The sequence below is a fragment of the Phodopus roborovskii genome, unplaced genomic scaffold (genome assembly GCF_943737965.1).
Source record: "Phodopus roborovskii unplaced genomic scaffold, PHOROB, whole genome shotgun sequence".
Taxonomy (NCBI): Eukaryota; Metazoa; Chordata; class Mammalia; order Rodentia; family Cricetidae; genus Phodopus; species Phodopus roborovskii.
The window spans coordinates 21938753-21963032 of NW_026126588.1; the positions used below are offsets into that span (position 1 = coordinate 21938753).

A 24280-nucleotide genomic window follows, 5' to 3' on the forward strand; every position below is an offset into this window, starting at 1 on the left:
GGGGCTCACACGATTTTACCCCTTCCTGAGGCCAAGTGGACAATAATGGTTGCTGGGGGAAGAAGAAACATTTTCTTCATAGTCACATGTCTGCTCCTGCATATAACCCTTATGGTGGGAAGGACATGTATCATGAAATGCATGTATACACTTCTAAATGCGTCATTTAAAAAGTTGTGTTTAAGTCTGAGAAAAATCAGTAACCAAGGAGAGCAATATGGCTGGAAAAAAATGTTTGAAAGCAGATTTAAGTAAATGGTCTGCCGTGTAAGCATAAGGATCCAAGTTCAAGAACTCATGTAGAAGCTGGGTGTGCTGGTTCACATCTACAGTCCCAGCACTCCTGTGGGGAGATGGGTGTAGACAAGAGAATCCTTAGAAACTGTACAGACCAGCCAACCTGATAGTACAAAGGGGCAATCGGAACCCTTTGGAGCAAGCATGTGTGCAGACATGGACTTGGAAACGTTAGAAATGAAAAACTCAACTAACTGCCATAACAGCTAACGTGAACAGGGATGTAGGAAAAACTACATTCAAGTATTAATGCTTTGGACTGGAGAGACTGATGGTCACTCTTCGGGAAGACTTGGGTTCTGTTCTCAGTACCCACATGGCAGCTCACAACCATCTGTCACTCCAGGCCCAAGACATCTGCTGGCCTCAAGCACGAGGCTTGTAGGTGGTGCATAGACAATATGAACAAAGCACCCAATGATGACAGCCCATGATTGAGTGACCAAAGGTATCTTATGTTACTGAAGCCACATTTCAATGCCATCTCCATCAGTTTTGAAGATAGTGCATTGTAATACCTGATCTTAAATTTGTTATGTATCCATATTGTCAAAAATAGCATGATAATGGGAAGGGTTGATGGCACACTCATTTTAATCTAGCATTTGAGAGTCAGAGACAGCTGAATTTTAGGTCAAGGTCAAGGCCAGCCTGGTCTACAGAGCAAGTTCCAGGACAGTCAAGGCTACTTGAGAAACCCAAACCAAAAAAAAAAAAAAAAAAACCTTAACATAACTAACATAAAAAACAGACACAGAGCTATATCCAACCAACCTTCAACAAATAGTGCTGGGAAAACTGAATGATATCCACACGGAGAAAAGGCAAATGACATTTACAAAGAACTTGTCAGCGTCCTGTAAAAAGCTGGCCTTGAGTTGGAGCAGGGCCCACATGATCTCTTACCTGGTGGGATGTGGAGTCTGTATAGCAGCTTAATCTTCTCATTCATTTCTCCGTTGTACATAATGTCTGCAGATTCAGGCGAGAAGCCAGGTACAAAAGGGTTTCATTAGTCATGGCTCAAGCTCCAAGTAAGGCCCATGATTGTTGCTCCTACTAGAAATGGCAGGGTAACCTCAAGACTGATGCTTTTCAAAGATTGTGGTTTTATGCACAGCAAAACCATGGCCACACCTTAGGTATCAAGGGAAACAGGTCAGTGGCTTTAAATATGGAGAGGCAAATCCCTCTCCTCCCTGAAGGACATATAAGGGTGACCCTAGCAGGAGCCTGCACAACAATATTTTAAAATTGGGATGTTGTCAAACCGGCTAATTACAAACGCACTATGGATCTGCCTAGCAGCAGTCCACCTCCTCTGTCATACCTAGACAGCTCACGAAGGCTTTGAACTCCATGAGCTGGTCCATGTTGTCATCCAGGAGCCTGAAGGTCCTCTCAGCAAGGATCTCGGTATGGACCCCACAGGTCCACGGGGACAGCAACAGGAACAGGTGTGCAAACTGCCGGGCGTCGATGCGGTACTGCTCAGCATAGGGCCTGCTGGGATCGTGGCGCAGGGCCATGGGCCTGGGGTGCTCCCAGTAACAGCTCATCATGTGTGCTCTCTTAAAGGGGGGGGGGGGGAATGACTGTCACACAGGACCGCAGGTGCCTTGCGAGGTTGCACACTTAAAGCTGGCGTGGTTGTTTTGCCTCAGAAAGTGCTACTCGAGTGACCAGACAGGTCAGAGTTGTCCCCACCCCACCCAAAGTCAGCAAAACATCCCTCAACAGGAGGACGGCTAACGTGATTTTGCCACGTGGAATCGTTTTCCTTGTTATCCTTGTCCACGTGAATCGGAGTTTTGATTTCATTACAAAAAAAACATTTACAATGTTTTATTAAAAATATATTTTCTTGGTGATAAAATATACATGACACGGAATTTATCGTTTTACCCAGTTTTAGATGTGCAGTTCAGGTGATGTGGGGGGAGGAGGGGGTCATCTGAGTATGTTCAAAGAGTATGTTCAATGTGTGCACCTGTGTATTCCCAGGCCCCAAGAGAGGGAAGTCACTTCACCAGAGTGATAATTAGCTGTGTGATGAAGGGGCCACAATGGTAGCAGGGCAGGCCACTTCCAGTTTTTGCTTACAGGTTTTTTTCTTTAACAACAAAATACGAATGATTTTTATGTCTTTAAATTAAACTTGAAAAACAAAAAATCTTATGCAGACCATGGAAGGAAGCAAATTAAGAAACCAAATGTGCTCTTGGGCATAGTAACCCAGCAACCGTGTATGAGTTCAGCTAGTCATTAATAAGAACGTCGCCATGGTCTCAGCCGCAGAGAAAATGAGACGTCAAGTCCAGGCTCAGACATTCAGAGGGCTACTGGTTCTAAGGGGCCTGCCCATGCAAGGGTAGTTTTAATCGTCAACACAATCCACAACCACCTGGGAAGAGACTGAATTTCCTGATGAAGGTGGTTTGTGGGCAAGTCAGGGAGATGCAAAGGTCAAGAGATAACCCTCAACCAGAAAACAGTATGCCCCACATGATCTTTGGAGTGCCACACAATACAAAAGCTAGGTTCGGTACTTAGGAGGCAGAGGCAAATGGGTGTCTAAGTTCTAGGCTAGCCAGAGATACACAGTGAAGACTGTTTCCGGGATGGGAGTGCAGTAAATAAGAAAAATGGATGACACGGCGTTAAAAGGTGCACTCTGCAGGATGGCTTAACAACAACCTGTAACTTTACCCAGACACCCAAGAATTGGAACTCTAGTTTCTTACACCATTTGTATAAGTTCTGGAAGATTAGCACACATGAAAGAAACACTATCTGTTGATAAAGTGTTAGGGTGAGAGGTTAAATTAAAACAAAAATTTAAGGTAACTAACTGGATATAGTGGTACATGCCTGTAATACCAACTACTAGAGACATAGGAACCTCACAAGCCAGAAGCCACCCTGGGCAACTTAGGCCCTGCTTCACAGGACAGAAGACTCTACACCCCAACAGTGATAATTGTGATGATCATGCGGCACGAGGAAGTATTGCTATCACCAAGGGAAAGTATACGAAGCAGCTACAGACCAACCACATAACAGAAACGTGTGTGCGCGTATGTGTGCTGTAATGCAGAAGCAGGGGTGAAGCATCGTCGCTTCAGAGCGGTCCCTTTCTCTGCTCTGGACTAGGAACCCACACTCACTGGGGTATTGCAGAGCAGTGCACCGCTGCCAGGGTGGAGGGCTGCGCCAGCCCTGCCCTGTTGGGCCGTCCGGGGATCACACTAGCTCCTCCCTTCATGTGCCAGCCTGAGGCTGGCCTCCAGGAGAGACACACCATGGCAGGCCCCTCGGGCAACCATTAGCCCTTACCAGAAGCCACTGGCCCCCCAGGCAGACTGGGCCCTGTGGGCTAGGACCTGACTCAGGGCCCAGGACTCCCTCCCCCATCTCCCCCTACCTTGAATAAGTCGTAGAGTTCATCGAGGTCTTCAGGAAGAATGGAGACTTCTGGAATAACCACACGGAGCTTAGAGGAAGAACAAACAGTGATGGGGTAATGCCCGTGTGTGTACCCAGCACCCCTGTGGTGACCAGAGGCAGGGTGGGACGCTCCCTCCTAGTGGGGGACATGCAGCACCTCCGACTCAGTAGCACCAGCTCTTAGTCTTCCCAGGGCTTTTGTCTGCAGCATCTTTCCATTTGCATTAAGCTCACCCTGTGGAGGGTCTCATGCACAGCTGTTTCAGAATGCCACACTTCCTGCAGCCCATCTGCCTGGACATTTTACAGTCCCTGCCCCACCTCCTACCAAGCCTTAGGCGTCATTCCCGTTTTATAACCAAGGAAGCGCAGGCTCCCAACAGTCAGCTACTTACAACTTAAGATTTCCCCACATTAATACGGCGCCGTGGTAGCTTTCAGTCCAGTGAGAAAGAGGACAAGGAGGGAGCAGCCTTCCTGTGTTTTATGACCAGAGAGGGCTGCCCCCGCGGTCAGCCCTACCCCACGAGCCCCCAGGAGGCGTCCCCTGCTCACCACGTTCTGCTTGGTGGTGTCTTCGTGCCCTTGCAGGACCCGGATCCTGTGCTTGCACCGCAGGTGCTCTATCTGCTCCACAGACTGGCTCCCGAATTTCTGCGTAGACACGGGGGTCTGCTGAGTCCAAAGCTAACAGGAAGCCACCGGCAACCCTCCCTTCAGGCCTGTACCCCAGGCCCCACTAGGAAGGGACCTGGGGGACGGAACAGGACTCCTGTACCTCATAGGAGTCCCGGATCAGGTCAGCAATGTCGGTCACAGGATAGGGCTCCTGGTCATCAGAGAAAAAGGCATGGTGGCTGCCAATGGAGGGCCCCGGGCTGTCTTCATTCTTAATGTGATCTAGAAACCTGAGCACACCCCACGGTTAAAGCCCGCACACACCCCCGCCTGGAGACCACACAGCGCACACGTCACTAGCAAACTCTCCAACACGTGAAGCAGGGCAAGGCACCAAACCCTGCGCCCACTCCAGCAGAAACGGCCAACTGGGGCTCTGTGCATTGCTAAGCCTCCCAACATATGCTGAGAAGAAACCGTCTGTCTCCCAGACCCAACCTCCTGTGAGTTTCCATCACTGTAGCTATTTACCACTAAGCCAGTGGTTCTGCACCTTCCTAAGGCTGCAACGCTCTAATACCTTGCTCGTGTGGTGACCACCCCCAACCCTAAACTTAGTTTTTGTTGCTACTTCACGGCTGTAATTGTGCTACTGTTATGAACCATAATGTAAATATCTGATATCTGATATTCGGCCCCCAAAGGGATGGAGACCCACAGGCTGGGAACAAAAGACCCTATACATAGTACCTGGCACTTCCAGCTGGCTACCTATACATGAACCAGCATTTCCTGGTGGCTCCTAGTCCCATTCCGCGGCACTGAGACATTCATCTTAGAAGACGAAAGCACTTTCAGGGCCCTGCTCTCCCCGAGAGGGCGAGAGAAGATGGCTGGCAACCTTCTCTGCACCCCATTGGTGGCACCACATGGCAGACTCCTTCTGAAGAGACCGCAAGACGACAGGCGCCAAGAGGCACATGTGTCACATGCTGTGCCCCCCCCAACCACGCCGTGGTCTCCCGTTGTCTCGGCTGCAACCCCCTCCGGTCCCCCATTAGCCACGGAGGAAGTAGCCAGCGCCCACCTGCTGAGGATCATCAGGGCCTGCCCATCATCCCTGCTGCTACACAGCTCCTCGGCGTTGGCCTCCAGCACAGCTAGCCCCAACTGGAAGATGGCCTTGATGCCATCGTAGAAGAAGCAATCCACGACATTCACAGCGCTCTCCAGAGGCATGATGCTGAGGAACAGGGTCAGGAACCAGGACAGAGAGATGGACGCCAGCGCCGAGAGGTCCTTCATGTGGTCCGCCAGCTCCGGGAGGTGCTCCTTGATGAGCTCCTCGAAGACGGACTGGTCCACCTGAGCCCCTGCCAAAGAGAGCAGGAAGGTCTGGTGGGAAGACCCGTGCACTCCAGGCCGGGCTGGGGTCAAGCTTGTCCTAGGCCTTAGTGGGGTGGGTGACGCTGAGGTGGCGTAACGACAGGAGCGCAAATCCAGGAAAGGACGTGTGTTCAGTTCACTATTTTTTACATTTGACCACAGTCATTCAATGTGAAGACAAGCTTTCCAAAAGAATAGTGCTTAGTCAACTGGTTACCATAAACCTTACCTTACACATAGAAAAAAAAAGAAAAAACCATACTGGAAACCAACCATAGACCTAAAGGAAAACACTCATAATTTAGAACTTCTAGAAAAAGATACAGAAACAAGACAGAATTAGCCTAGGATGTAAAAAGTACTAATCATCAAAAATATTTAAAATTCCCTTTTTCCTCAGATTAATCCCAGCACTCGGGAGGCAGAGGCAGAGGGATCATGGTGAGTTCAAGGCCAGCCTGGTCTACAGAGTAGTCCCAGAGCAGCCAGGGCTACACAGAGAAACCCTATCTCAAAAAATGAAAAACACAAAAAAATTCCTTTCTTCAAAAGAAAATGTCAACAAAATGCAAATGTAAGCTTAACTAGAGAAAACATTTGCAACACACCTGTCTGTCCCAAACCCACAGCAGAGACCCAAGCTTTGTAATGAGCTAAAAATACAAACTAAAAACCGCTTGATAAAAGCCATTTCCCCCTGAGAATATCACCAAAGTGGAACAATGCATTGGTTGGGGGCGGGGGAGAGGACGGAGATTGCATTCAGCCAATCTACACCACACCAGAGACAAATCTAGCCAGTACAGGCTGTGGCGCTCTGAGCTCACCAAGACCCCGCTATGATTAGGATATAATTTAACCTCACCCAGTCCTGCAGGGTCTTATGTAGGTAAGGCCTGGATCCCGGGGTGGTGTGACTTGGAGGTAGGGCCTAAGGAGAGGAGCCTGGGTTTTGGGGGACAAGACTGTTCTGCAAAGACGGAAATAGAAGGGCCAAGTGTGTCCTTACCTAACTCTCTCTCCTTCCTAGTTAGATGTGACTACAGGCTCCAACATGATTCCCACTATGGAGCTCTTGCCAGAAGTCAACCGTGCACCTTCAGAACTGAGCTGAACCAACCTGTCTCTCACGAGACTGGCAACAAGTGTTTCCTTATAGCAACAACAAAACTGATCAATATAAGCCCGGGGGGGGGGGGCGGCTTTCTCACAATCTCCTTCTGTGAGGGCAGAGGGCATCTCCTCTGGGGAGATGAGGGCATCTTCACAAGTTGCCTGGGTAACTTCCTTTCTAGGCCACAGCATCCATTCGAAGTCACTGGTGTTTCACACTGATCTGTCCCTTGGACCTAGAGACTTGCCCTCCCCCTGCACATGTTCAGCTATTCATTTCAATGTGTTTGTCTTCAGTGCGAACCCTCATGGCTCTTTACCGCTACAACACTGAGAACTTCCTGAGGCAAACACTGTGCGCGCGCAGACTGACTGAGGGGAGCCAAGGCGGGTTATGAGGGGGATGACGATACTCAGGCACCATCCCCGGATCCCCGGAGGAGGAGAAAGGCAGGCAGTTTACCGATCACCCGGTGGTTGAAGTAATCCGGCAGCATCCGCTCACACACGGCAACCAGCAGCCAAAAGGCCTCCTCCTCTTTGGCATACAGCAGCAACACAGAGGTCAGGATGTTCATGGACTGCACAGAGGGTCACAGAGGTGACAGTTAGTGTCCAGGCTGCTTCGTGCCCCCCACAAGCGGGGGTCTGGAGGTGGACAGGCACTGGCCTAGCACATGCAAAGCCCTGGCTTTGAACTACAAAACAAAATAAGCCCAAGCAACCTGCAGGGGTAGAGTCTGTAGGTGAAAGACCCAGCATTTCCCGAGGAGAATAATGCCCAGAAGTGAATGGGTCATGAGTTGAGTTAGCTGTGAGGGTTTCAGGCTTGGGTCAATACAGCCGTTTTCTGTGCATTCAGACAGCAGATAGGACACGCACACTTTGACCACCTACTGCTGACTCTGCTGATTCACTGGCAAATCAAATCTTATTTTTGCCAAGGTCAGGGCTTCTGACCCAATCTGGACCCTCCCACCGGGAAGAGAACGCTCTCTGCACTCACATTTCCAACAGGAGAGTGACTGGCCCCAATCACCCTGCCCTCCACAAGCCTACTGCAACTTCAGCCCTGTTCTATCTGCATCAGCCTCGGTGCTAATTAGTCCACTCCATGACCACTGTGCTGGGGAGAAGAGCAGCAAGGATGGCTGCCCATCCTGACATCCACCCCCATCCTGTCCTTCCCGGATGACCAGCCTGGGTGACTGCAGATATGGATTCCGGGAAGGGTGCTTAGCTAGCTGTCCGGAAATAGAGCAGAAGCCCAGGGTAATCACTGGACACAGTACAGGGCTCTCGTGGCTCGAAGCACTCCACCTCACCTGGCAGTATCCAATCTTGGGGTTCCGGTGGGCATACGCTGTCAGCACCCGCCTCAAGGCAGCAATACCGGTCTCATTCTGGAAGGCGGGGTGCTCGGGCAGAGAACGATGCAGGTCCCGCTCTATCTCCTCTGTCACCAGGCAGGACCGGCCCAGTGACTGCTCCACCAAATTCCCATAGTACCCAGGGTGCGAGGCCAGGTCCGTCACAGCGTCTGAGCATTGGAGAGCAACATTTCCCGAACACAGGGTTATCGGGATGGCGTCACAACAGGCGAGGGGCACGTAAGGAGGCATCATAGCTAATCAACATAGCAAGGGTTCCCAAGGCCACACTGGGGATTTACAGGGTCAATCCAAAGACAGAGGGCCTCAGCCTTGCATGTTCTCAGGAAGCCTGTTCCCGAGTCTGTCCCAAAGATCACAAACATGCCAGGACCTACCTGAGAAAAGCAGCCACAGCCTTCCACGCAAAGACTCGGGGATCCCCATGGCCACCAGCTTCCGGATCTTCTCGGTGCGAAACATACACACTGTCCTGCCATACTCCACAAAGTGATCGCTCCACAGGCTGATCTTTATCTGTTCCCGGGACTGGACACGGAGACACGGGTTAACGGGCCGAGAAGGCCGTCCACACCCAGCAAGGGTGTGTGTAACCGCGGGTGTAAATAATGTCTCTATCAGGGACTGACGGGAAGAGCAGGGATGGATGACACTCTTCACACAGCAAAACGTGGCTCTGCCTCTGCTGGCCAGAAAGGATACCGGACAAATAACACAGCGTGCCAGGCCCTCAAGGAGCCTCTTGGAAACATCTGGGCAAATACGATGCAAGGCTCATGGGAACATGTCCACCCGAGGACTAAAGCAGCTCAGACCGCGCGGGAGGAAGGGGGCACTGACGCAGACCCAACCGCTCAGACACCACCCACCCCAAGGGTAGCAGGGGTAAAAGGAATCCAAGGCGCCCCGAGCTCCCTGACAAAGGGAAACTGAAACCCGGGAAAAAAATACTCTCAAAAGACAAGTTTTAGTTTTATTCTATATGAGGGTTTTGCCTATATGAGCCATCAGATGCCAGAAGGGAGTGTTAGATCCCCTGGAGCTAGAGTGAGGGACAGTTGTGAACCACCCCGGGAACTGAATCTGGGCCTCTGAAGAGAAATTAACGTTTTTAACTCCAGCCCCCATTCTCAGTATCAGAAATAAGAGAGGAGCTATTTCTCTAAAACTCCTTTAAAACTAGCCACACGTCAGGGATATTTAAGACCTAGCATAAGACACAATTACTTGTAATAATAGTATCCAATAATGTGAGCAGTACCTCCATAAATCTAGCATTTTCCTTCATTCAGACAAGAAAGGAGTGAATGAATATCAGTGTGTAGAGCTACTACAAGAGTGTTTGGGTTTTAAACTGCTAACAATTGACCCAGGAGCGTGGGTAGGAAAACAGCATGGCTCTGAATACTGCTCAAAGCTGCCCCTGGGCCTATGGCTACAGCGTGGCTTGCTACCTATCAGCCCAGAATCCAGTTTCTAGTCCATTCACTGACTACACATGACCTCTGCCTCAAGTATTTCCATACAGAAGAGGAACAACTATACATAAAACACAAATAGGAAATGGGTCAGTGGGTGAGCGCTAGCTGCGCAAGCCTGGGGACATGAGTTTGAATCCAGCACCCAAGTAAAACCCAGGGACTTCAGTGTTGGGGGGAGGGGAGAGACAGGTGGTCCCCGGAGCTTGACGCTCTGGCAGCCTGGCCAAAATGCAAACTTCAGGTTCAGGAATTGGTAAGGACAGCAGTGTAAGAGGCACACGTGGGCCAGCTGGGAAGCTACGGCACACCACTGTCAGCTGCTCAGGCCACACACAGAGAAGGCCAGCTCTCCAGTCTTTCAGGGTCCTTCACTTGGTGCCCAGGACAAAGAGAGGGGAGCGAAGCCATTGATTCTGAAAGCACACTGGCCGCCTAGGCCAGGCTACTCCCAAGACCCTGTGGGGCCGGCTCACCAACACTGGGGGCAGGAAGCTGGGCAGTCCCACTCACCAGGTGGGAATCGGGGCTCTGACTGCCGGACTGCTGGAAGACTGCAGTCAGGGGCTCGGGGTGTGGCAGTGGGCTCTCTTCCTTCTCTTTCTCTCCGCTCCTTTGAGGAGACACCATTTCAAGATCCCCAAACTTGTCACTGCATATGCTTGCTGAATAAAACACAGGTGAAGCCTGCAATACAAACAGAGTATATACAGAAGTGCGTGTCCACGGAGAATAAAAATGTGGGCTGGGGAACACCTGTGTCACAGCATGGGGACCTGCGTTTGGACATCCAGAACTCAAGTTTACCGATGGGTAAGTGTGGCAGCTGAGGAAGACACAGACAGGGTGTCCCAGGGCAAGCTGGCTAGTGAGACAGCCATATCAGTGCACTCTGGGTTTGACTGAAAGAGCCTGCCTCAATGAATAGTTGCAAAAATGATCAGGATGATTCATACATCCATCCACCACATACAAACATATATACATACACACATACATGCAAATATCCACCACATGCATACATAATACACAACACGTGCATGAAAATTTAAAAGATGCACCAAAATAAGTTTTCTAATGGAAGTCAGTTAATGATGTCCTAGGCAGCCCAAGGGCGGGCATTCCTGTATCTCTCCAATCTCAGGATGACAAACCATCTCTCTTAACAGATAACAGCCACCTGAGTATCAGCCCCTTGAAAATGGGGTGATTGATACCTGCTTCAAAGTGTCTCCCCCTTATAGGGGAGTCACATCCCTCCCACCACAACCTGCAGAGGGAGGTGTCACATCAACTCTCCAACCCAGACAGGACACGGAGGCAGCTAGTCAACTCTCCAACATACAGGTTTCCCCCAACAGTTCTCCTAACCCAGGCAGCCCCCAACTCAGGACACCGAGCATCAGAAGTGACGTCACACGAATGCTAATGCGTGTGTGGTCCAGCTGTCTCTGTCTTACAGAAAAGTCATGGAAGGCCAGCCAGCCCTGAAAAGGTTCCTACCATGTCATCATCACTTGGGGAGGTGTCATAATGCACGGGGTGGTTGGCGTGGACCTGCTTCAGCCTCACCAGGAGGCCCTCCACCAAGTTTTCTCTGTCCTTGAGCTCAATGAACTGGAAGGCCATCTTGCTGCGGATGCTGACGATGATGGGGTTGGGCAGCAGGCTCGTGTCCTCCATCTTCTCAATACTTACTACCTGGAGCAGATATGGGGGCACACAGTACATCAAGGAAGGAGCCAGGCAGGTATCTGACCATACCCTTAACACGGTATCCCAAGGCAGAAGGTAAAAGCAAATCACTGCACAGAGTCTGGGCAAAGGCCGGGAAAGTGGGCTAGGCAGCAATACCCAAGAAGCGCCACAAGGGGGCAGCAGCGCAAGGTTCTGTCCACAGGTGGAGTGGCTTACGCAATCTGGTTTGTAACATTGAAGCATTGAATAGAAACTCCAACACATGCTACTACACAAATACAGCTTGAGGGTGGTGATGCTACCTGTAAGAAGCCGCTCATGAAAAGATGGACACCGTGGCTGGAGAGACGGCTCGGCAGCTGGCACACCTACTACTCTTGCAGAGGTTTACAGCAGGCTCACAACAGCCTGCAAGCCCAGACCCAGGCTAGCTAACGCTCTCTCTCTGCCACTGTGGGCAGCTGAATGCATGTGCGCACACACTTTAAAACTCAACTACCTTGGATAGCCAGACTCACACGCGGAGGCAGGGAGAGCAACGGGGCATTAGTGTCTGAGTCGGACAAAGTTTCGAGTTGGGGAGATGAAACCGACCGATGGTAGGGCTGGTGACACTAAAATGCACGCCTAACAGTGGTTAAGAGGATAAATTATGTTATGCATAGCTCGCTAGGAAAAAAGCAGATGAAGCATGTTCTGGATTTCTCTTTCTGTTTTTGAAGCCAGCCAGGGCTCACTATGTAACCGTGGCTGGCCTGAACTCACTGTGTAGACCAGGCTGGCCTTGAATTCATAGAAATCTGCCGGCCCCTGCCTCCAGGGAGCTGGGCCCACATCTGACCTGGCTTTCTTAGTTGACTATTAAAGGGGTCCATCAACTGTACAAGAGCTCTCAGTGGCTAAGTGCGAGAACTGAGCCTTCCAGAGAGCCGTGCAAGCACACACACACACACACACACACACACACACACACACACACACGTGCCAGGCCCCAGAGGACCCCATGTGCCAGGGTCTCAATGCCTGAAACCAAAGGACTGAGCTGTTCACACCTGGGCATAAACTCAGGTTGTTTCTGATCGCTAATAAAAATTATGAAATTTTACAGTAAGAAGGGGCCCAACTCACGCTTAATTTTAAATTTTTACGCGAAAGTTCTAGAAGTATATGTGAGCCAAGGAATTTGCCGTTTGGTTTCTGGAGGTGACACTTCTGACAGGCTGTTGGGGTGGGGTGGGGGTAAAGGTGGAGAATGCATTCCTAGGAGCTCTGGGAATGCTTTTATCACTGGGTATGCACTAAATTGAACACTAGCTCCATCAGTGAGGAGGAGGTTGGAATATTCTCTTTACCCAGCTCTTCTACCCAACAAATGTCGGCTGTTAGGATACCACCGGGAAAGAACGGCGGCCACGCCATGGACGGGCAGTTCAGGTCCTGCTCCTCGGAGAGCCAGAGGTCCATCTTCAGGCAACAACGCCCTGGTGTGTGGACACACCTTCCTGGGTCTCTCACAGCAGCATCGATAGATGCTGTGGTTTGGACATGGCTTCAGCGTGACCCTACAGGCTCACTAGTGGGAGCCCGGTCCCCATGAAGCAGGGTTAAGAGGGGGCATAATTAAGAGGTAGGGCGTAGCTGATGCAGTGGGGTCATCAGGGGCACTTCCCTCAGAAAGGGTCAATGCCGTTTTCACGAGCCCCCAATTAGTTATGAAGTATCTCACTGCAGACAGACAGCACTGGTCTTTGCTCTCTGTCTTGCCATTTCGCGTAAGATCCGAGCCCAAACATAGCACCAAACCCTCAGGAGCTAAACCTCTCTCTTCTGGCCTTAGAGTTTTGTTTGAGCAACATAAAACAGACTGGGATGCTTGGGTTCAAAGGGCGAAGGGTGCTTCGGGAGCACAAAGCAAGGCAGCGAGCGAGCAGCGAGCGGGGTGGTCCCCTGGATCTACCTCTCTCAGGGGCAGCACGACATTGCAACAGCCATCTTCCCGGCTGGCGAAGCAGATGTAGCTGTCGGAGGTGAACATCCGCCCCACCGTGTGGCAGCGACTGAAGGGGGTCCAGAGGGAACAGTCGACCACAGTGTGCAGTCTCTCCTTCCTCGGCAGTCTGAAGAAAGCGCGGAAGAACTCATTCTGGGCTCTGGCCTCCAGGTCCCTGGAGTGGCGGGGAGAGAACGAGGTGAGTGGACACTGGAGAGAAATGCCTGGACACCCACTGGCCCGGCCTGACGGTAAGGGCAACACAGGCAGCTGCGGTGTTTGCCAGAGCCCAAGTCAGCCGTAGCGCTCCAAGTTCACAGCCTACCCTTGGAGCAAGCCCCACACAGAACCATTGCCTGAGCTCAAGGATCAGGATAAATATTCCTGGTGGCTGGGCAGAAGGCTCAGAGGCTGCTCGTCCAGGACTCAGGGCCCATTCCTACCACCCATATGGTATCTCACATTTGTCTATAATTCCAGTTCCAGGGGACACACACACACACACAGACACACACAAATATACACACAGATACACACACACACACAGACACACAGATACACACACAGACATACACATGTAGACACATACACACACATATACTCACAAAGACACACACACATACATAGACACATGCACACACACACATAAATAGACATACATGCACCTACACACATAAAATAAATATTTAAAAATAAACATGATTGGCTGGTTTGGTTTGGGGAAGAATAACCCCAAAAATTGCATGGGAATCTAAGTACCAAAAAGCGTGGCCCGGTGTGGGGAGTAACCCTTCACACACTGCTACACACATGTAAAATAATTGCACTCATGGGAAACCAGTCTCAGGGTGTAATGGAGACTCGCCATTTATCTAGAAATTCTACTCCTGGGGATACACAAACAGGAGACACGAAAACCTGCTAACAAGTCACATGCAAATGGTAATAGTTAGTGATCCAGGGTATCCATCAGCTGATGGGCACCTAAATAAAATGTGGCAAGTCCCTTCAACGGTGGATGAAGCTTAAATACATACGACATACGCCGAGTGTGGGCCGGACACACACTACTGCCTGAGTCGGGCCACACTGTGGTGATATTTTCTTTGTGCTGTAACACACAAAGCTTGCACTCGGGAGGCAGAGATGTGCGGATCTCAAGGCCACCCTGAGCTACGTATATGAATGAGACCGATCCAGTCTAAAAGAGAGGCAGAGCCAGGTGGTTGTGGTGGTGGTGGTGGTGGTGGCTCACACCTTTAATCCTGAGTACTTGGGCGTCAAGTGCCTTTAATCCAAGCACTAGGAATGTGGAGACAGGATTGACATGGCTGGGCGGAGAGAGGATGTAAGGCAGGAGGAGACAGGAGCTCACTGCATCCAGTCTGGGCATTCAGTCTGAGGTTTCCTAGAGACAGGATTGTCCCTTTGGTCTGAGGATTTGGTAGAGGTAAGAGGTCTCTCTTGTGGCTGGCTCCTTTACTTCCCTGATCTTTTAAGCACTTACCCAATTATCTGACTCCGGGTTTTTATTATTAAGACTTATTAGAACTCATGCGACATCACATGTCAACAAATGCCTTTCATTCGAGGGCTAGCCATCATTCCAGCAGAGCTGACAGACAGTCCATAGCAGACTGGAGCATCCCTGTCTGTAGGGTTGGGGAGGGGAGGGTGGGCCTTCCCTTGAAAGATGCCTCTTTTCTGATGGCCAAACTTATGTTTAAAGTTTAAAATACTGTGCTTACGGGAGCTATAAAACAAAGATGCCTCTAACCCAATGGTAAGCCTCTCCGCCAATGCAGCAATCCAACTCAGACCAAATCAAACCGAATTAGAAAAATCCCACATTTAATGGATACAACGCTCCCAGGTGATTTTCCAGCTCCGGGGGGGGGGGGGGAGACCGGAAAATGAAGTGTCTGTTTTCTTGGGGGGGGGTGGCAGTTTAAAAACCCTGGTGGGAGTGATCCTGAGCATCTCTGGGGATGGGGTCATCATTTGGCAAGCTTTCTGAGACACAGCAGAGGTTGGAGATAGGAGAGGGGCTTGGGGTGGGACTTACACCAGAACATCCCAGACTCTTTGTGTATGTGGATGCCAGAGGTTGGGGGAGAAGCTTCCACCAGAATGTCCAACATGGGTGTTGAACAACAGGGGTTGCCCAAGACCATCAGAGAACACATATCTTTACAAAGTAGCCCGTATGTTACAAAGTAGCAAAAATACAGTTATGAAGTAACAAGGAAACAGTTGGAGGTCAAGACAACATGAACTGTGTTAAAGGGTTGCAGCCTTAGGACGGTTGAGAACCACTGGCCTAACCTGTGAAGGCCCACTTGCCCATGGACAGATAACTTCCTGGGGGCTGTCCACCAGAGAGGACAAGCCCAGTGTTTCTACTTCTGTGAACAAGCCATGGTTGCTCCGACTGCACAGGATGTGTGCGTGTTCACACACAGGAAGGAAGAACGTCAGGATGTATGCTTGCCCCTGATTGGATGATGCTGGGAAGCGTGTAGCCCTGAGGATTTTGCCTTTATAAACTCCTGACCAATGTAATTTGGTGCCACAGCCTGAGAATCCCAGGAATGGCCCCGGCCTGGCCAGTATTTAATGAAGTGGACTTCAGATTTGGCTCACCTTCCCAGCTGTCCTCCTGACCCCAGCACAGGGCCTGCTCTGACTGGATGGATGGGAAGCGGGAGCCCTGGGGGGAGCTATGGAAGAGGAGAGCAGGAAGAGGGCCAGAGAGGCCAAAGGAGTGAGTAGAGAGAGACACAGGGTCAGAGGCAGGGGCTTGCCACGGAGGGCACATACCCCAGGGACCACTGGGGAGGAAGTGGTTCCTTCGCACTTGCAACTTATCTACGGCCCAGGATCGAACCTGCCGTGGCTCACTGCCCCTTCAGCTCCCCTGGCCTCCCCTCCCCTGCCCTGCCCTGCCCTGCCCTGCCCTGTCCCGCTCTCCATACAAAATAGCTGGATATCGGGCCAGACCCTAACTTCGGGATAATTTCAGGATCAGCTTATTCCCTGCTCTCCTGTTACCCAGGTAGCATCCTTCTTCCCCGGTACCACTAGCAGCGGCAGCCCGGCTTCTTCTGAGCCCTGAGATGATGTGCTGAGGGTGTCTGGTCCAGGTGAGTCCCAAGCCTAGCCAGCTGTATCCTCTCCCCCCATCACATGGGTGTGAGAAAGAGACCTCACAGAGCCTGCTCCAACCATAAGATCAAGGTGAGTATGGGAGTCAGACACTCGGTGACCTTTACCCCTAAGGCCACCACTGGAAAGCGGTCGGTCGTCTGGGAAGGGAAGAGCTCCAGGGGCGTTCCAGCGGCTGGCTCTGAGTTGGGGAGACTGTTTTCCTAAACTTTAAAATCTGCCTCTAGGCAGGGCGCCAAGGGGCCTGAGTCATTACCTGTTTACACCCACAGGCCTGGTCTCCATGACAAAGGCTACTGATGGGAACTGCCCCAAGGGCTCACAACAGAGCCTTTCACTCGGAGAGAAAGTCCCTTCCCAGGTGAGTGGCGGGAGGGGATGCGGGGAGAGCAGAACCCTGCCCCGGTCATGGGGGCCAGCACTGGGTACAGGTAGGCCCTTGGACACTCAACTGCTGGCCACGCCAAGAGTCCTTTCTTCCCGTTCCTTCTCCCTAGTGGTGCCCTGGGCAGAATGCGGCTAGAGCGAGGGCTGTCCCTGAATCCTGGACACGAATGCACAAGGTCAAACCCCATACTTCTTCTACAACAGCTGTCTCTCTCCATTTACACAGTCAGGGTCCCGGCCAGAAGGGCATTACTAGGTGTCTAATCCCCCACAGGCAAGCTCAGAGGCTGTTTCCTTGGGGACTCTAGATTCTGTCCAGACGACAACACCCAGCAAAGCTGGCCAGCACACACGCACACACACGCACGCACGCACACGCACACACACACACACACACACACACACACACACGCACGGCTGCAGGGTACTGCGGCTGAACCTTGAGGACATTAAGTGAAGTAAGTCCACTGTAAAAGCGCGAAGGCTAAGGACGGCTCTTTACTAAGAGGCCTGCCTGGTCAGCTTTCCGTAGAAGAGTGGGCGGTGGTGGGTGGGCAGTCGGGAACCAGCAGACAAAGTGCTTCTCTAGGCCCACAGTGGTGGCAAATGGACGGGTTATGAATGTGCTTGAAGCTGCTGAACTGGGCACGTACAGTTGGTTACACGTAGTTACTAGGAAAGCGGGCACGAATGTCCGGCAGCATCCAATGAAAACCACATAAAGAACTCCTATCCAGGCAGCTCTTGTTTCTCAGAGGTCGCCTTTGTACCTGGTGCCACACTTACCCAGCCGTGGCCCGCAAAGCTCACAACTGGTGCATCGGCTCTCAGTGTTCGTATACTCTGCATCCTTGGGTTCAAACCATCCCTCAATCAAAAATACTCAGAAAAAGTCCTCTCTACCAAATCCGTACATTTCCCCCCCCTTAGTGTTGTTCCCTAAACAGTACGGAGTGGCAATTATTTACATGGCACTGACACTGTATTGAGGATGACAAGTCATCTACAGATCCTGCACAGTATCTGCGCATTGCACAAGCCGTGTGCAGGCACTACAGTGTTTTGCAGAAGGGCCTTGCACTGCTGGGGACTGGATGACCACAGAGATCCTGGAACCAATGACCGAGGCGCAAGGGGGAAACCACATACCTAAGGTTATCAAAAGCACAGGGACTCAAAGGGTGACCACAAGCACCGGTCCCCTGGGCAGCTGAGGGACGCCTGGGAGCTGAAGTCCTACCTCTTGGTGATCTGGCTGGGCTCCTGCAGGTCAGGGTCCAAATCAAAGACCTCATTGTCCAGCAGCCTCCGGAGTGTCACATCTGCCAGCTGCTCCATGATCTTAAACACCTCATCCAGGTTCAGAAACGTGGAGAAGTCCCGCTCCTTATTCTGCGTGGTGATCCGGATGGTGTCGGTGAGAAAGACATTGGACGTCCGCTCCAACTTCTGGATGTCAACCCAAGGGATCACCAGTTTAACTGTAAGAGAGAAAGACATTGACCATCGAATGGGAGACAGCTTGAATTAAGCAGCAGATGATGGTCGAAGCTCTCCTTTAGCAAAAACACAAATGCCTTTTGAGCCAGGGCAGGGAGACCTGTCCACGACCGTGGAACTCAACCTCATTCAGCGGTTTTCTCACAGACTTGTGTGGAACTTCCCAAGTTGCTGGCTACTGCACTGGCCCAAGTACCACAAACACCCAGGGAACACCGTTCTGGAAATGCAAGCCTTTCCCAAGAATTCCTAGATCTTTAATAAACATCTGAAAACGATTCCGCTTTTAATCGGGTAGCTAAGTAAGAAACCCTTCTGTCAGTTCTCTTTACCTTGCAATACTGCGTTCAGGACTCTGATCATTTGAGAAGGCACCATGTAGGTGATCCTTGGCAGGAAGTTTCTTAGCTGCTTCTGTTCTCACATAAAATATCTTCACACACACACGCACACACACACAGATACACACTGACACACGCACATATGTACATACACGCACACTCACACACACTGACATACATACAAACACACACACACACTCACATACACACACATACACTCACACATACATACATATACATACACTCACACACACACACACCTTAGTTCATTTACACCATCAATTCCAGTTCATTAAATAATTGCTTGTGAAGAGCCCAATATAATGGTTTGCAATGTAATGATTTGGATACGAAACGCACCTCAAAAGGTTCAAATGTAGGGGTCTTGGTCCCATGCTGATGGTGCTGTTTTGGGGGAGGTGGATCTTTGAGAGCATCTTGTCCCTGGCCCCTTCCTGTCCACAGAGAAACCAGGAAACTTCCCTGACACATATTCCCAGTGCCTCAATGTTCTACATATGTGTGAAGCCTCAGAGACTGTAAATCATCCCGTTTCTATCAGATACTTTGGTCCAGCGATGGAAAATCATGAGTAGTCTTGTACTGAAGCAGCTCTCAGATAAGGAAGACAGGCAAAGGAGTGAACAAGCTAATGCGATGAGCAGGCACAAATTATATGGAGGGGACAGAATCAACATCGGGCTTTTAAGGATGGACAGGCATTGATAAACATGGAGAATATGGAGAGAGGAAGTGTTCAATTGGACAAGCATTTCAGACAAACACACTGAGAATGTCTATGGTCAGGCCAGTGCACTAGCAAGGGCAGGAGCAGAATGCAAAGGGGGAGCTGGTGTGGGAATGGTGTGCAAAGGGGCCTGCAGCATCGGCATCAGGGATGCAGCCGGGTGGAGCATGGCACACGGGTACAGGACGCTCCCCAACGCTGCAAGAGGCCCCTTGAGCCTGCTTCCCTTGAAGGACGAAGGCAGTAAAGGCAAACACACTATATGTCAGAGTTGTCGTTTACCTATCGCTGTGATGGGACTCCCTGGCAAGAGCAGTTGAAGAGAGAAAGTGTTTATTTGGTCTCAGAGTTCCGGGGTACAATGCATGGTGGGAGGAGGTCGTGGTGGCGGAGCTTGAGGCAGCTGGGCATATTGCAGGGACAGCCAGGAAGCAGAGGAAAATGGATGATGATGCTCAGGTGCTTACCCCACCCCCACATACACACACACACACACACACACACACACACACAGACACACACACACTAACCCGTGCACACACAGAGACACAGACACACGTGCACACATGCGCGTGCACACACACGCATACAGATACACAAGAACTCTCATACACACCGACACACACATGGACACAGGACACACAGACACGCGCGCACACACACACTAACGCGTGCACACACAGAGACACAGACACACATGCACACATACACGCATACAGATACACAAGAACTCTCATACACACCGACACATACAGACACATGGACACAGAAAGAAACACAGACACACATGCACACATGCGTGCACACACACATACAGACACACAGACACGCGCACACACACACATACAGATACACAAGAACTCTCATACACAACGACACACACATGGACACATGGACACAGAGAGACACACAGACACACGTGCACACACACACACAGACACACACACACTAACCCGTGCACACAGAGAGACACACACATACACGGTACACATACACACACTCAAGCTAAACACCCATAGTCAGAAAATTAAAAAAAACAACAACAACAAAAAAAAAACAACTTTTGAGAAGAATATATCCTCTTGTAGAACGATTCCGCTATTAGCTAAGATGCTGCATTTTCAAAGCAGCTACAGTACTAAAACCTGACAGTAGCTACTTGAGTTACACAGAAATGTTTAAGGGAGTAAAAGGAACAAGCCCTTATTAAACCCAGCCCCTTTGCAGAAGAAGCCTGTATAATTATTAAGCACAATTATCTGCAAGCATCACAGGGGAATGGATCAAGCGTGCCATGGAAATAATCCCATTTACAGTTTCTCTAGGCAGGCAGCGGTTGCTAGGCATCCCTAGGGGTGATTGCAAACTCAGGACCAGACGGCTCTTGGCTTGGGCCACACTTACGTTCCTTGCCCAGGAAGAAGGAGTAGAAGCAGAGGTGGTTGATGCTGAGGTAGAGCCAGCCCTGGCGAGGCACCCGGCCCTTCCAGCAGCAGCAGGAGTAGTAGGTAACCAGCTTCTCCGCCTCAGGGAAGTTGAATCTGGCCTCGAACTTCACTAGAGCTTCTCGGAACTTCTCGGGCTCTTCCTCCTGCTCTGCCAGCCTGCTGCTGGTCTCTTCAGCGATCAGAGCCTGGGGCGCAGAAAGACACTGGCGTGGTCAGCCGGGCGGAAGTTAAACAGCAGGGCAGGGGGACAGGAAGCAGGAAGGAGGGATGGGCAAAAGATTTCCTCGGATGTTCCTTACAGCAACAGAGGACAAACTGACCCAAACCATGTCAAAACCAAATCTTGTTCTTGAACTTTGGGGTTCAACGTTAATACCTGAATGCCTTCCTTGTCACATCCAGGGCCCTTGAGGTGGTTCCCTGAGTACAGGTACCTGCAGCCTGGGGATCCAGCTGGGTTTGATCCCCAACACCCACATATGGAAAGAGAGAAAACTGACTCCTGCAACTTGCCCTCTGACCCCTACACACACTGTGGCGTGGGTATGCTTGCACACAAATAAATGTACTAAAAACAAATACTGACACTAACCTAGCAACTAATGCATTTCAGCGCCCTCATGCACCCTGCTGAGGAAGAATGGAAATCAAGCTGCCCTCGGGTCCTAAGTACCCCATTGCCCTCAGGAGTGGAGACACGAACATGGCAAAGAATCCGAATGCACACACGTGATACAGAATGTAAGACGTGTGTGGTTGCAAACCTCTCATTCCCGTCCTGGGAGCCCACTGTTAAGTTCCTCAATTAAAGTATCCTGCTTGGGCTGGAGATGGCTCAGTGGTTAAGGACACTGGCTGCTCTGTCTGAGGATGCCCAGCATCCACATGGCAGCTCACAGCCGTCTGTAACATCAGTCCCAATGCCCCTTTCTGGCCTCTGCGGGCACCAGGCACACACACAGTGAACCGATAAATGCAGACAAAGCTATGCATACAATAAATAAGGAAATAAATAAATACTCTTAAAAAGCTGGATGTCCCCGGCACTCAGGAGGTAGAAGGAGACAGTGCTCTGTGAGTTTAAGTGCAGCCTGGTCCACATAGCAAGTTCTAGGCCAGCAGAGCCACACAGTGAAACCCCATCTCCCTGATTTTTGCAGCAACGGGCCTTCCCTTCCTACAAGCTCTCCCACAGGCCCACCCTCCCCATGGTTTGGTCCTCAGTCGAGTCTCTCCTCTGCAAGCTCACCTTTTGCTCAAAATCCCTGAGCAGGCTAAGTGCTAACCACTTCTTACAGATAGATACTCACAGCTGAGTTTGGCTCATGTACCCTGTGAATATTAAATAAACTGCCAGAGGAGGACACAAGAGACAGTGTCTACTGTCCGTGCAGAGGACCTGGGTTCGGTTCCCAGCACCCACTGGGGGGGGGCACCTCTCCTGGCCTCTGTACACATGTGGTACACGAACATACACATTACTTTAAAAAACAAGTATTTTTTAAACTTTTTTTAATTAAAAAAAGAAACGAAAGCACTTCATTCTTCTCTTGCTAACCCCCCTTGTCAGGTTATTTTGGGTCCCACCTTGGGGCTCAGGATGGGGGAAGCACCCTCGCCATGCAAGCTTCTACGAGCGGAAATGAACTTCCTGCCAATCAAAAGAAATAGCTCAGTGGGAGACGAAAATCACTACAGTCCTTTAAGACCAAGAAAGGTGGGGCTAGCCCTCAGCAAGCAGAGGCAGGAGGATAGCCTGGGCTACAAAATGAATCCGTGTCTCAAATAACCAAAAGGAACAAGGAATAGGGGTGTGGCTCAGTGGTAGAGGCTTGCCTAACCAGTACTGAAGTCTGGGTTCCGGAGAGAGGAGGTGTGGGGGGGGGGGAGGGGGACGGAGGAGAAGGGCCAGTCAGTCACATGTGAGAACGGGGAGGCAGCTCCATCACTAACCTTGTGGGATGCGACTCTGACTCTGCCCTCACTTAGACCAGGAGGAGAGTTCAGAGTTCAGGACAGCTGCCTAGGTCTACCCTGGCTGCCTAGCCTGGGGTCTGCTAGAGGACATCATGGCCTCTGCTTGTATTGCTCTTGGTGTTTTTCTTCACTAAGGTTAGCTCTACTTGGCCTAGCACCCACAGAGGCCCACCTGCCTGTCTCCAGAGTGCTGGCACTAAATGCCTGTGCTCCCAAGGGCCCTGCCTTGGCTCCACAGTCCCCAAAGGAAAGGGGACTTCCATTTCCTTTTTGAATGTGATTTCAGGTAGGGTCACGCTATGTGGCCTAGGCAGGCCTTCAGCCCCTCTGCCTCCCAAGAGCACTTGTATCCCGTTTTTCCTAAATGACGTCTCCCAGCAGGGTGGTGGTGGTGCACACCTTTAATCCCAGCACTCAGGAAGGCAGTTCTCTGAGTTCAAAGCCAGCCTGGTCTACAGAGTGAGTTCCAGAACAGCCAGGGCTACACAGAGAAACCCTGTCTGGAAACACAAATTAAGCAAGTAAGAAAATAAATTAAGACTCCCTCTGACACTATTTACTAATAGACAGAACACTTGCTTTCGAAAAGAAGTTAAGTAAGTCTGGTCTTTACCCTAAGTGAGGAAAACATGTAAAATCTGACATGGCCTCTCCTTGCCCAGAGGCTCCAGACCCGATGTTAGCCACCGTAACACGGCAACAAGACGGGCTGTGTAAGAGGGGACCTCACAGCGGACCTCCCCAAACCCTTCTCTGAATATCCTTTCCCTGTCCTCTCCCAGTTTCCCTGCCTTTAGTTCCATTCAGTTCAACTGTCGAAGGATAACAGCCACTGCTAGTAAGAGGAAAGCTCCAGGTCCCACCAAACAGGCATGATATCACCCGTGACAAACAAAAGCTAGGAATAATGAATCCAGAAACTCAAATAACAAATCGCACAGCAAAACAACAACAAAAGAGCTTTCCTAAAATAAAGAGTCCCAAACTTCTGAAACAGAAGACAGGCCAAAGGGAATTTTTTAAATGTTGGCTGTGGAGGCTGTCTGTCATCAAGCTGCAGAGTCCAGGGCCCTGGGAGGAGGAGGTCTAGCAGACGGGGAAAGCGTTAAAATCCGGGCCTACCTTCACCTTCCCTTTCACAAAGCTGGCGATGTCATCTTTGTTGTCGAAGACCGACAAGGTGTGCAGCAGGTTCTGCTCCAGCCAGTCCCAGTGCTGGTTGATCTCCTCCAGCGTGGCACCTGGATTGGGACAGACACACATCAGAAGGGATTTCTACAACATGGGCTCATTTCC

The 24280-nt window shown here is 50.7% G+C and overlaps 1 protein-coding gene across 2 annotated transcripts in view; it reads right to left on the reverse strand.

The window, feature by feature from the left end:
* Positions 1 to 24280, reverse strand: part of Tbc1d8 (TBC1 domain family member 8) — an 87230-nt gene that overhangs the window by 4224 nt on the left and 58726 nt on the right. For both annotated transcript variants that reach the window (XM_051204235.1, XM_051204234.1), the window contains exons 3-17: positions 24107 to 24225; positions 20964 to 21192; positions 18211 to 18451; positions 13386 to 13593; positions 11234 to 11431; positions 10244 to 10417; positions 8630 to 8780; positions 8187 to 8401; positions 7325 to 7442; positions 5450 to 5735; positions 4523 to 4652; positions 4300 to 4398; positions 3722 to 3790; positions 1628 to 1868; positions 1204 to 1269 (exon numbers count right to left, since the gene is read on the reverse strand). In XM_051204235.1, the coding sequence (XP_051060192.1) occupies positions 1204 to 1269; positions 1628 to 1868; positions 3722 to 3790; positions 4300 to 4398; positions 4523 to 4652; positions 5450 to 5735; positions 7325 to 7442; positions 8187 to 8401; positions 8630 to 8780; positions 10244 to 10417; positions 11234 to 11431; positions 13386 to 13593; positions 18211 to 18451; positions 20964 to 21192; positions 24107 to 24225 (2544 nt within the window). The remainder of the gene's footprint in view (positions 1 to 1203; positions 1270 to 1627; positions 1869 to 3721; positions 3791 to 4299; positions 4399 to 4522; positions 4653 to 5449; positions 5736 to 7324; positions 7443 to 8186; positions 8402 to 8629; positions 8781 to 10243; positions 10418 to 11233; positions 11432 to 13385; positions 13594 to 18210; positions 18452 to 20963; positions 21193 to 24106; positions 24226 to 24280) is intronic.